We start from the raw sequence: 13,257 nt of genomic DNA, 5'->3' as shown, positions 1-13,257 counted from the left end.
TCCGTTTTTCCAAAGATACACTAACTCCTGTCATACTTGATGGCTTTTCATGATTGGATTTTTTCATCTTTTCTTGCATTTCCGTCCTTAAGATAGACACCTGAACAATAGATGTGTATAATATGGTTTGTCTGTTAATGTTTATGCACACATTCCAATCACAACTGCACAAGTGCGTCTGTCACTTTTTCATGTTTGTGTGTGTTTGTAGATATGACCCCTACAGTAAGGTGTTCACCAGGGAGTACTACGACCACGAGGCCATGCGGGCCTTAAGGCTCCAGGCTATTGACAAGGCTCGATCGGCCCAGAGATGGGGCCTGATCTTGGGCACACTGGGCCGGCAGGGCAGCCCCAAAGTCCTGGAGGTGAGTCTGTGTGCTCACTTCGACAGGCTGCATGTCCTGAGGCCAATTGTGCAATGGGTTGTAATACTTATCAGTGTGAGTTTCTCTGACAAGTGGTTTTGTGGCATGAAGTACTGATAGGATGCTGGAAGGTTGTTATTTCACATTTAGGATGATTCAGCCAAACAGCGACAGAAAGTCCTATTCCTTATCCTGCTGTTGGCCTCAAGCTTGGCTGTATTCGATTGTTACTGCTAGAAATGTATGTTTGAAGATATTTATTGATTCTACAACACAAAGGAGAAATTGTCAATTATACATAAATATGGAAAAGCTTACAATACAAAATCCCTTTTTCAAAGCATAATTCCAACAAATGAAATTAATGATGCTCATGTTCATATTCAGCAAATTGCCTAAAATAATTTAAAAGATTGAATAGAAAAATCCAGAGGAACCGGTTCAGAGATGTGTGTGCACGCTCATGCTGGCCCATTAGGAGCAGACACTTTTGTGAGAAAGTCTTTGCAAGATTGAGCTATTATGCATTAGCATGCACACAAGTCTGTCTGGGGGCACGAATCGATCGGCCGAGAAGCCCCCTCTGGTCACTCCTAACCCACAGCTGCTCCCCCTGCTGCTTTCCCCTCCACTACTCGTTCCATATTGTTCTCTTCATTCTTTCTCCTTTGTTTTCTAAGTTGTGTGTTTGTTTATTAGCTTTGCCCTCTTCACATCGTGTCTGTAATTAGTATATACTGCCATATGGTCGAATGCCTGAACCTCTACTTGAATGCTAGATGGGAAAGGTTTAAAACCACACCACACTTAATCAGTCAGTATATGTTTTTAAGCTCACATTGGTGCACATCTGTTTGTATATATCCAGATTTGAAAGATGAAGTTAGCATTGATGGAAAAATGTCATGCAGCAAGGAAAAAAGTTTCATTTTAGGGTGTCAGAAGCGGATGGATTAAAAAAGGGGATTTGAATAAGACCCACCAGCTCTTCCATTGCGATCTGTCAAGATTAAGAAGTATATGTCAGATAACCTCTCAAGGGGACAGAACTACCTCTGATAAGAGTACAGTTGTTGAAATGTCTCATGATACTCCAAAGGACAGTGGATATCAGCAACAGTCATACCTTTATCTCACCAAAGGAACTTTTGGGGATTTTTTTTTTCACTTGGTTTCTGCATCCCTGAATAACATCTCAGTCCAAGTACCAATGCCTAAAACCTCAAAGGCAGATTCAGCAAGCGAGCGGGGTGTCAGGCTGGACTGTCCTTTTTCGGAGTTGCTTCTGGGAATTATAAACGGTAACACTCATAATTCCCTTGCTGGGAGTTTTCACTACAGAAAAAGAACGTCACATCTACATGACCGTGTGTCACAGAGGCAAGGCTCAGGGTTTTGCTTTGTTACCAATTCAGTGATCTTTATGGACAGAGCCTGTAGGTGCACTGAAGGAGTGGACACACACCTGGTTGGTGACTTTAGGATTGCATCTTTGCTGATGATGGAGTTCTTTTGGCCTAATCAGACTTTTGGCCTTAGTGTAGTGCTTTAAGGTTATTAAGGTGCTCTACTGCAAATGTGTCATTTGCCAAGCAGTTTGTGACAAATTTATAACTGAACAATATGTAACTTTGCAGCTCCATTGCGTCACGTTGTGTTAAATAAACGCAAGTCTTTCTTCCTTTTTGGCTGCTATTAGCGCTGGCTATTAGTTACCGTAACAAATGTGAATAGACAGAAGTAGAGAAAGTGAGAGCTGGTTAAGGAGGGGCTGAGCCAATCAGTGCACTGCATGCAGCTCTGAAATTACACAAGATTTTACCCATTTTAAAAAGTAAAAAAGAAATAGAAAATCAATATATGGTGGTCAGTGTTGATATTGTGGCAGACCGCCACAAATACATCAATGTATGGCTAACACTTGTTTGAAGTGGAAGCGCTCAGTCTGAATCCTGGTCTCTCCTACAGTATTGAACTCCAGGTAGGCTGAGTTTCCTTCGCTGTGTGTCTGGGCGCACAGACACAGGTGGGGGAGATTGAACATCCGTAAAGAGGTTGGAGTCGAAACACTGATCTTTTGTTCTGAAATGAGCCAGTCGAGGTGGCTTGGGCATCTAATCCAGACGCTTCCCTGTGGAGGCGTTCTGGCCAGAGCCAACTGGAATGAGACCCAGAGGAAGCCCCAAAATACGCTGGAAGGATTACACATCCCAACCTGGACTGGAGGACATGCCCGAGGAGAAGAGTCTGTCTGCTGCCTTACTTAACTTGCTGTCACCACCCTGTAGACTTGGATAAGCAGCAGAGAAAAGATGGCTAGATATATGAGGCTTCAGAGACTGAGAGCTGGATAAAATAGTAGTCTTCCTGCTGAGATTATTAACAGTAAAGCAAAAACTTTTCGATGACCCTAGACTGGAGTGCTTACAGGATTGTGCCTGTGTGGGTGGAAGTAATGGGCTATGTGATTTGCAACTTATCATTTGATATCGTGGTGTTTCACAACCCGGGAGTGGATCATGTTTGATGTGTGGATCGCAAACCTCTCCATTGGTCCTTTATTTTACTTCTTTCTCTTCGCAGCACCTGGAGTCGAGGCTTCGGTCACTGGGCAAGCCCTTCACTCGAGTGCTCCTGTCTGAGATTTTCCCCAGCAAGCTGGATCTGATGCCAGATGTAGATGCGTGAGTACTCAGATGCACACACTGTACATACACTAGCACACACCATAATTAGGACAGAATCAGAACTGATGGCCCATATTCTGCTAGCCTCGCAGAACCAAGTCTAGTTTTTGCATAACATGAAAAAGTAGAAAACAAACCAAGCACTTATATTAAGTTGTTCCGCAACAACAGCACCTCTAGTGCTTTTGAGCACTGGTACAAGGCATTGCCCCACAATGCTTCAATGCATCAGACAGAGACTTCAGGGGCCTACTATTCCGTGTATTTGGTTTCTCCTTGTCCGCATGCCATGGCCTCCTGCAACATTAAAGTCGAGATTACTTTCATCGTCTTCCACACATCTTTTAGAGGTCCGGTGTGTAGGATTTAGTGGCATCTAAATGGCAAACACCTGAACACGCCTTGTCGCACCCTCCCCTACAATAGCCGTGAAACAAGTGGAAGAGCCAGTGTTTATCTTTTCTGGACTGTAGAAACATGGCGGTGCAACATGGCAAACTCTGTGGAAGAGGACCATCTGCCTCGTAGATATAATGAGCTAATTCTAAGGTAATGAAAACAGTTATTCTTATTTTCAGGTGATTATACACTAATGAGAACATAACTTTGAATATCATATTGCATTTCTGCCAGTAGATCCCCCTCAGTCCTACACACTGGACCTTTAAACACATCTTCCTTCGGCTCATTGTTTCCACCAGTATTTCTTCGTCATAAAGAATCAGTAATTTATCTCTCTCCCTACCTGTTATGACCAACAGCAACCTTACCTTACAGTCGCACTCGACAAGACTTGAAATGTATTCTGTAGGCATCATTGCACACATAACTGGGGAGTCAGCATAATTTGCAAGCGCACACTGTAACAAGGAGCTGGCAAACAGTAGTCTAGGGTGTATGGCTTCATAAACAAAATTGACATTCACGTCTTGGTGAGATTCCATCGTTTTGCCTCCGTAGCAAAAACACATTGTCCAGCCTAATCAACTTGGATGCTTGATAGAATTTCCTCAGCTTTGACACACGGAGCATAGAAAGAGGGATTTTTTTATACTTGAATAATCTATTAAACTGCTTACTCTTCAGTGTGGTCTTTTGCAATAAGATCCAAACAGTATTATACATACAGGATGACTTCTGTTTCATTTTAATCATATTATCGTGAGTCTAATAATATGTACCCTTCCCTAATGAACTCTTGAAGTTATTATTATGAAGTTATTGCGGAAATGCGACTTTATTGATACGCTTGGGGGTCTTGTCATTAATACATTTTTCTGATAATCGCAGTGGCAGGTGCTGAGACATGACCTGCCGCCTAACGCTGTTAAAAAAAATAAGCTAATGTTTCTTCAATGAAACATCAAGTGTTCAGGCTCCTCCGATTGATCTGACTTCCAACCAGGAAAACACAGGTGAAGATGGACAAGGGGTTAGTGAGACACTGATGTGTAACCGCTCCAATCACACACACACACTCACACACACACACACACACACACACATGCACGCTCCTCGCACTCCCTCAGATTGGCCTCTCGCTGTGGAGTAATGAGAGGTGTGATGTGTGAGGGAGGAGTGGGTGAGAGGACAGAAGGTCTGAGAGAGATTGAGAGCGAGTTGGAGAGAGCGATAGAGAGATGCAGAGGTAGTTGAGGGGGCTGTGTTTGGAAAGCGAGCGATCATGTCGTTTTTTTTTTTTTCTTTCCCTTTGTTTTTTTGGCTCTCCTCTTCAGACTGACGTATGAGTGCAACTCTGAAATTATGTAAGTCAGGCACGATTCGCCCAACCAAAACAAACCCTCATTACAGCCAAAAAGCTTCTCAACAAAGCAAAAACAAGTTTGAATGCAGAATTAAGGCCTGTTGAATACATGAATATCAGATATTAATACGCTATATACTTTTTTTATCGAGTTGCCACTTTATTAGGTACACATAGCTAGCTAACTGCTGTATAATAAATCATATATTGTTAGAACAGTATAACTGTGGTTGTACACTCCATCAGTTTTCAGGTGTGAACTGTATAAACATCAGGATGTAATGTAACAATGATGTTCCCTTTGTACTGGGCTGGGTATCATTTTAAAATGTTCAACACCAGTGCCGACACAATATCCGTTCCCAGAATAATACCTTTTCTCAGTATGTTGCTTTGAGGGAAAAGCATGTTGTTTTAGAAGACCCTATCCTCATTCAACAAAAGCAAACAAACCTCTTAAATGCAGTCTAAACACACAGTTACCTAAGAAGATGATTATTTGAATCACCAACTGTCTCATCAAAGAATAAGAGGGACGAGAACCTGAGCGAGCATTTGATGGCAGATTCCAGCTGTATTGGAGACCATTGCTTTTATTCATGAAAGTGGTGCCTTTGTCAGTGTAAACATAAAAAAAGGATGTTTTTAGTGTTCTTTAATGAGCCTACATTAGAGATGAAAGTGGAAATCAAGGGTGGATTTCGGAAGATATGATTGGACAGCATCCAGTGGATATATTTTGGTGTTTTTCTTTATTTGTCGGCTGTTTTATTTTCTCTCTTTTTGTTTAATTCTTTTCCCCCCGCTGCTCAGAAGAGGTGTAAGAACACGGGCGTCCTACATGAGGCCACAACAGACGGCACAAACCGCCGGGTGTCAGAAGCTGCGTTGAATCCGGCTGTGTTGAGGGAGGAAGAGGAGGAGAGAGAGGGAGATTGAGAGATAGAAGGTGGGGTGGTGGTGGATGCATTAGTGCTCGGGACTAGCCAGCACAGCACACTGTACAGAGCCCACCCCCAGGCTTTCTCTGTCATTAGACACACACATACTCACTCATATAAAGAGAGAGACACCATTAGCATATGTTCCTAAGTGTGTAATTAGGCTGTCCCCAAGCAGGTTTTAAACTATTGTGCAGATATCTGAACACTGCACACACTTATCTCAACTAGACCGCAAATGCCACCCAGTCTTTTATCTTTCTGCTGCAATTCTAATTTTTTGACTCCATTGCATTGGAATTGTTTGTTGTAATTCAATTAGGTTTTGCCTTAAAAGGTGAGCACTTTTCATTTTCCCGCCGCGCTGAAAGGTTAATTGTTCTTGCTTTCTGCCGGGTCAAGACTGTGAGCGTAATTGAAGCGCAGCCGTGCAGGTGGAGGTCCCCCTAACAGTGTCAGGGTGTAATGGGCCACAGCAGGTAATGTGGCGAGGCCGGGGCCGGAGCTCACGTTGCGTAACTAAATGTCATGCAGCCTTACCTTTATATATCAGAGCGCAGTCCCCACCAGCGCCGCGTCCTGCTCCTCTAACGCGTGCATGTCTCTTTGTGTTGAAGGATTCTACTGTTCCTTAAGGAAGACGATCCTTTAGACAGGGACCAGAGAGACAAGATTTCTATCAAGCTCCTATTCATACATAGTTTATGTCAGTTAATCTTTGTTTGGGAATAAGTTGTGAAGCAAGGTCCACATTTTTCTCTGTCCTTTTTTCCCCCTTTCCTCCAGCTCTCTCTTTATTTCACTGTGCTGCATGGTGTAGGATATCCACTGTGCTGGCTAGATTGAAGGCCAGATAAGGGCTGGAAGTACAATTTGGGCCTCATTCTGGGGGCAATACCTGGCGTGGCACCATGCATTTCGCTGACCATTCAGTCACTCTCTGTGCTAATATTAGAAAAGCCCTCTCTGGCGCCATGTGGCCATCTGCTCCTTAGGAGGGATCCTCTCTGCTTTCCCTTTCATGCTCTCTGTCTTACTTTCCTCTCTGACCCTTCTCTCACTGCTCGCCCCGAGGATTTAGTGGAGGAGTCTTGGTCTGCCTATTAATCACCCTCCCCCTTTTAACCAATCCCAGTGTTTCTTTCAGCTCGTTATACGCACAGACAGATACATGCAGCAGAAGTACACACACATCTGCTGACATACATGTGCACACAAATGCAAACTGTCAGACTCCCCCTCTGTTGTTAGTGCCTTGCTCCTGTGTGGGCTAAGGCGGTTTTTCATACATTTGCCATGTTTGGCTACGTAAAGGTCTCTGATAATGAATAGCAGCTGATGGACTTAAAGGTCATTATTTCAGACTCCACATCTCCATCTCAGCTCAGCGAACTTGTGTCTGAGGAGATTGGTGCTTGGTGCAAATATCTTTGACTCAGGAAATTAGGAGGATGAATAAGAATTCACTCTTTGGGGGTAGACATTAAAAAAAAAAAAAAAGTGTTATTTGAAAATGAGAAAATGCCATGTGCATGCCCAGAGGGGGCGGAATATTTCTGTGACAGAAAAGCCGAGAGGAGTGAGAGTCAACGGCGCAATCAATTCTGCAGCTGAGAAAATGTGTGAAAGTTAGGAAAATGAAGAATACACAGATGGGGATTTTGATGCAGTCATGTAGACATGAAAGTATTTGTCGCGTCAAAACTTTCCATCCACCCGTCTGTACTCGCACATCTCAAACAGGTGCGTTCTTATTGGCATTTACCTAGATCTGACGTTTTCTCCGGGGCTTTTATATGCACTGCAGCTCAATTCATATTTGTCAATATTTCTGATGGAGCTCCATCATTAGGATTAGGGACGAGGGAGGGTCGGCTCCCTCGGTGGAGATGGAGCTGTGGATAGCATTGATCTTTGAAAGCCAACCCCGTAGCCCAGGCCTCGTGTCTCCGTCTCCATTTTCCCATTGTTCATTTTTTCCCTCCAGCTGTTTACATCCACGCCCTCCTCATCCCTCTTTCATGCATTTTCCAAAGTAAACACTTTTCTCCCTGCCAATCTTCCTCCTCACTTCTGCCTCCTGTGCTCTCTCTTCTCCTCTTCAGCCCCCCCTTCTGTTTTTTCATCTTCATTGCTCTTCCTCACTATCGCTGTGTATCTCTGTCCTTCTCTCTCTTTTTTTTCTCATCCCCCCTCCCCATCTCTCTCATACACAGCCCCCCAACCCCACCCCACCCCACCCTCACCCCTCTCCACCACCCTGTCTGCCAGCTATGTAGGCTACCTCCGTGGAGACCGGGCTGGTGCAGGTTTTTTATTCACACTCACCTCACCTCTCCCTCTTTTCTTTCGCTGCATTTCTTCTCTTTTCACCTCCTCACTTCTTCCCCTGTTTTTCTGTTTATGCCTCCTGCAACCAGTCTACCCCCTCCGCGACAACAAAACCCTCCTCCCTTTCTTTTCAGCCTCCCTCGTTCACTGGCTGGCTGTGCATTCAGACAGTGTAGCGTGGCTGTCTTTAGAGCTGTTGCAAATCAGGACAGATCTCCCCAACAGATGCTGGAGATCAGGTGGAGGGAGGCTCCCTGCACAACCCATTGCATCACGTATCCACATGCAACGTGCAGCCGCAGATGTGCCCTGCCTGCCTAATAGGATCTTGGTCTCTCGCCCTCTCTAACTGCCTCTGTTTTTTGCACTCTGCACTGGATGTACATCTGAGCACACATTTTGCACCTTCTCTTCCCTACAGGTGGATCCAGATCGCTTGTCCACGCCTCTCTATTGACTGGGGCACAGCCTTCTCCAAACCGCTGCTGTCCCCGTACGAGGTAAACATGCCCCTTATAGTCTCACAGAAAGATCACAGCTGTCACTCAGTTAGCAGAGGAGGCTAACACACACACACACATACACACACACAGACCTTCAATTAAATAAAGGTCTTTGTGTGACTTTGTGTAGGACTCATCAAGGCCTGCTTGTGCTGGATGGAGTGGTGCGCCTACTCCTCCTCTCCTTCCATCTTTCTCTCCCTCCATCTTTTCCTCCCTCCATCCCTGTTATAAAGCTCACACACACACACATAAAAGAGCTTCAGCAGAAGACTAGCCCCCCCTGCTGGCCACAGGACTGCACAGTGCCCCCCCGCTACTGTTGCAGCTGTCTTGTTTTTCTAAAGGGAGAGAGAGATAGATCGGACAGCAACACATATAGATCCATTTCAAAGCAAGTGTTTGTTGGTGTGCCGCTGCAGCTGGTAACTTTGTGACGGGTTTGGCAGTTTTGTGTGATTATGTGACTCAGCTGGTTAGCACTTGATGTCGAGTATTAATTCATTCAGTGATTTACCTCAAAGAAATGCTACCAATCTGAGTCCCTGTGAAATGGCTGCGAGGGGAATTGCTGTCGTGAATATCGGAGCGTGATTTGAAATGGTTGCTGTTTGTACACATCTTTGTGCGCCGCTTGTGCTGCACATACATTTCAGAATGAGGCCGTTAGGAATAATGATAGCGCTCACCTCGGAAGAAAAAGTGATGATTGCTCTGAATTGTTTTTGACTGAGGTCTATAATGGAGCGTGTGAAGTCTGAAATTCGCCCCTCTGTAATGAGGAAAGCGGCAGTCTGTTTTCTTAAGCCTTTTTTGTTACAGCTCCCTTTGCTCTCCCCGCTAGGTTTTTGGGAAGAACGTCTGTGCATTTAAATCATTTCCAGCTGTGTCTATACGTGTGCTTGTGATAAGTCGTAATTCACCCCAATCTAATACCTGTGAGTGTTGCATGTCTCAGTGCACAGTGCTTTTCACTGTGGCATTTACAATGAAGATGAAGGGGAACGTGATGGGAGGGTGGAGTGAGCAAGGGGAAGGGTGGAGGGCGGGGTGGGTAGGATGAGGGGGGGGCAGCATTTATTTTCAGTGCGTCTCATGTTATATTTATAGTCAATAAGACACACTTGGCTCTCCTGTCAGAGCAGGGATTAGCAGGAGAAGCTAGCTTCCACAGAGGGAAGCAGTTGGTGAGAGAGGAGGGGAGAGCAGTGCGTAAAAAGAAATGAAAGGCGGGTGGAATAAGGGCAGAGGAGAGGAGGAAATGAAGGAGCAGAAGGAGGTTTGGGGGGAAAGGAGACGGGAAAAAATGAGACAATGCAAGATTTATCCCACTACGCAGTTTGTTTGTTTAGGAGGAAACACTATGGACCCTGGTTGACCCTCATATTTTATTTTTAATAGCTGGATATGAATTAAAAAAAAAATTGTTATTCATCTGTTACACCTAAAAAACACAAGTAAAAATCAGGTATGTTGCATTTTACCTTTTATACAAACATTAATACACAGTATCTGTGCTACATGTGGAAAAATAGGAACAACAACCTCTATAGCTCGCATCTCTGCTGCTGCTGCTGCTGCTGCTGCTTGTATCCTTTATTGTTTCTTCATATGGAGGTAAACGAAACGTGTTTAACGAGAGCGTTCACTGTCATTTTCCTGTTTCTATTTAAAGATGCAGCCAGTACGTAAGAGAACACTGCCTTGAACACAATAAAGTACACACAAGGTGTGTAACAGTGATCTATTGTGTCCCACCAGGAGAGATTTCATCACCTTCAGGCTGCATTTTTCATGCTTCCTTTGAACTAAATTCTCCAATTGAACAAATGACCATTTTTGTCGATTCATGATATCAACGTTTTTCCAAACGTGATCTAAATTCTCCCAGCTTGTGTGAGTTTGAAGTTAGGTCTAGACATCTGACTAGTTTAAATGATGAATGAGGTGTTGGATAAATGAATAAATGAACAATGAAATGATTTGTTGTTGCGTTCCGCTCGCCTGTTTATTCATCTGTTCAGTCATTCAGCTGCTCTTCCTGTCATTCACAATCAATATTCACTGACACTTCTTTTCCATATGGAGTGCTCTGCACTTATGCCACAGCACTGTGATGCCTGTGCTGTTGCACTCCTCTCACAGCTGTTATGTCATGCAGTGCAGCTGCATAGGGATAACATGACAACTCTGCCTGTTATCCAAGCTTAATATTATGACACCTGTCTTGTCTGTTGTGTCTTCTCATCACTCTGTGGTTTCATGCAGCTGGTTCGCCCAAAAAAACTGCGAATACAGTCGTAGATAACTGGGGAAAAAAACAGCAGAATGGTGCCTCACACACACATGGGCTGGTGTTGCCCTTTCAGGCTGTCGAGCTTCTTCTTTCATGTTTCTGTTAACGTTATCTCTCTCACTATCTCTCAGGCAGCTGTGGCTTTACAGGAGGTTGGCTGGAAGGAAGTCTACCCTATGGACTTCTACTCCAATCAGAGCCTGGGGCCATGGGCACCCAACCACCCTGACAACCAAGCTGTGCGGCCCACTCGCAGACAGGTGAGCAGGGCCGGGAGATAAAAGAATGAATGGCAGGGGGAATGGAGGGGGGAGGAGAGGGGGGAGGGTAGCTGGTAGAATGTGAATTCACGCTGTTCAGCATGTGTTTGAGGGCTTTTATCAGTATGTTGCCACACTGACACCCAGTGGCACAATGATAACAAGACATGCATGTGGACTCCTCACGTAAAGGCGTGGTTATGACCTTGACCTTGATGTGCATGATACAATTAAAAAAAAAAATTAAACAACAGTTAGATATGTAGCTAATTGCTGCAGTGTGAATCCACCCTTCATTAGCCACATTGCCACATATTACCACTAATCTGTAGGTAGATAGGTTAGTACTGTCACTTGTGTTAATGCTATCCCACTGCCTGCCTGCAGAAACAAGGCTTGGAGCCAGCCCTTCCCACCAAGCAGTGCGGGAAGAACCAGTGCGCCCCCTGTGGCTGTCAGGGGGAATGACACATCGTGACCAAGTGCTCTCTTTGAACGGTCTCATGCCTGCCAGTGCCTCTCTGCTTCAGGTAACGACAGGAGGGCTGAAGAGAGGTACAAAGTGGGTTTTTTTGTCCAGACTGTCTATCAGCAAGCAGAGCTAAAGTCAGAGGAGCCCTCAGCACCTCCTCGAATGGATTACCAGCCATAAATAAGCCCTCATTGTACAGCACAGGAGATCAGACCAAATTCATTGCTCCTGTTCGCGTTCTCTGCATGTGTCCTGAGCTCCAAATACACGCAGCTGAGAGAACAGCCCGTGTGTCTGAGCTCATGCACGTTCTCGTGTCACATTCACATGAAGGAGCTGCTCTCTGCCTGGAGTTCTTCCCTCTCGGAGGAAATGTGTGGGCCTTTCTGTGATGAAGACGCGGCTTTCGTAATTGTGAGAGAGAGAACGCTGTAGATGACCTTGAGTACATTGTATGGAATTAAAGTGTTAATGTGGGTGGCTTCAGTCAAATGCAACCCACTTGTCCCCGGATAAAGCACCGTACGTTGTCAGACACTTCAAATGAGTTTCCCTTCATGCTCCGTTTCAAAGACAGTCACAGGCTTATTGTATGAAGCACTTTATTTGATGTACACTGTGCGACTTTTCACGAGAATATTCTGCTGAAATATTGCGAATAAAAATGTGATGCATTGTGACATAACCTGCGTTCTCTGTCTCGCTTTTCTAGTCAAACTCGGAAACAATGAATCAGAAACGGAGCCCTGCCTCTTTATGTGTGTTTTTGACAAACACGGTGCCTTGCCGAGGAGATGGGTCTGTTTTTAAAGGCTGAGGGGTATGAGCTTTCCCGATGCATGCAGTGCTAGTCACGACTGCTCTCCATCCTCATTATTTATTGATGGAGGAGTCTGTCAATAAGTAAATAAATAAATAAATAAAAAAACACTCTGTTGCTGTTTGGCTGCCACAGCAGAAACTGATTGACAGCAGCTCACCGTGGCTCCAGCTGATCCCGAGAACTTGTGAACCTTCCCCAGGTTGCAGCGCATTGTCTCAGGTGTTTACAATAGTCTGTGAGTTTTTGTTATTTGCTAACAACTACGGGGCTTCTTCCAGTCAGATCCTGCCTCTGCTTTCCACCGGCGTATCTCCCTGGCAACAGAGGCCAGTGTGATGCAGCCCGTCCCGCCAGATGTCCGTCTGTCTCATGATGTGCCTCACATGTCCCACTAGGGGCCGTTATTTTGAAGAGCTCAGAACTTGCTACATTTCGGTGTGTGATGCACGGCAGTGGAGAATAAATTATTGGGCAGCAGAGCTCGCTCTCAGCTGATGCTTGATTTATTTTTCGGCACACTCTATCAGGGGGAAAGATGGAAGAAGTTTGATAAATCCTCTTTTCCTCTCGTCTAAAGTCCGCGGTTTTTAATCTCGGCCTAAAGATTTGTTTTGCTTTAAATATTAAGTAGTTCCTGATCTTAACATCAGTAGAAGAGGATGTCTTTCAGAAAGTGTCCTTGCTGGCAAGACATACTTTTTTTGTCAGAATTTAACCTTTTTTCACATTGAACCACTGGGTATTTAGATACCATAATTAAATTGAATTATTATATTAGGGAACAATAGTAGTTTACCACTGGTTTGATGAT

General features: G+C 44.6%; 1 protein-coding gene across 1 annotated transcript in view; it reads left to right on the top strand.

Moving 5' to 3' along the window:
• Positions 1-12,322, top strand: part of dph1 (diphthamide biosynthesis 1) — a 53,772-nt gene extending 41,450 nt beyond the window's left edge. The window contains exons 8-12 of the mRNA XM_041940353.1: positions 212-368; positions 2,952-3,052; positions 8,514-8,592; positions 11,023-11,151; positions 11,539-12,322. Coding sequence (XP_041796287.1) covers positions 212-368; positions 2,952-3,052; positions 8,514-8,592; positions 11,023-11,151; positions 11,539-11,619 — 547 coding nt within the window. The 3' untranslated portion in view covers positions 11,620-12,322. The remainder of the gene's footprint in view (positions 1-211; positions 369-2,951; positions 3,053-8,513; positions 8,593-11,022; positions 11,152-11,538) is intronic.
• The last annotated feature ends 935 nt before the right edge of the window (positions 12,323-13,257 follow it).

Source organism: Chelmon rostratus, chromosome 7, assembly GCF_017976325.1.
Source record: "Chelmon rostratus isolate fCheRos1 chromosome 7, fCheRos1.pri, whole genome shotgun sequence".
Classification (NCBI taxonomy): Eukaryota; Metazoa; Chordata; class Actinopteri; order Chaetodontiformes; family Chaetodontidae; genus Chelmon; species Chelmon rostratus.
This window is presented reverse-complemented; position numbering and strand designations above follow the sequence as displayed.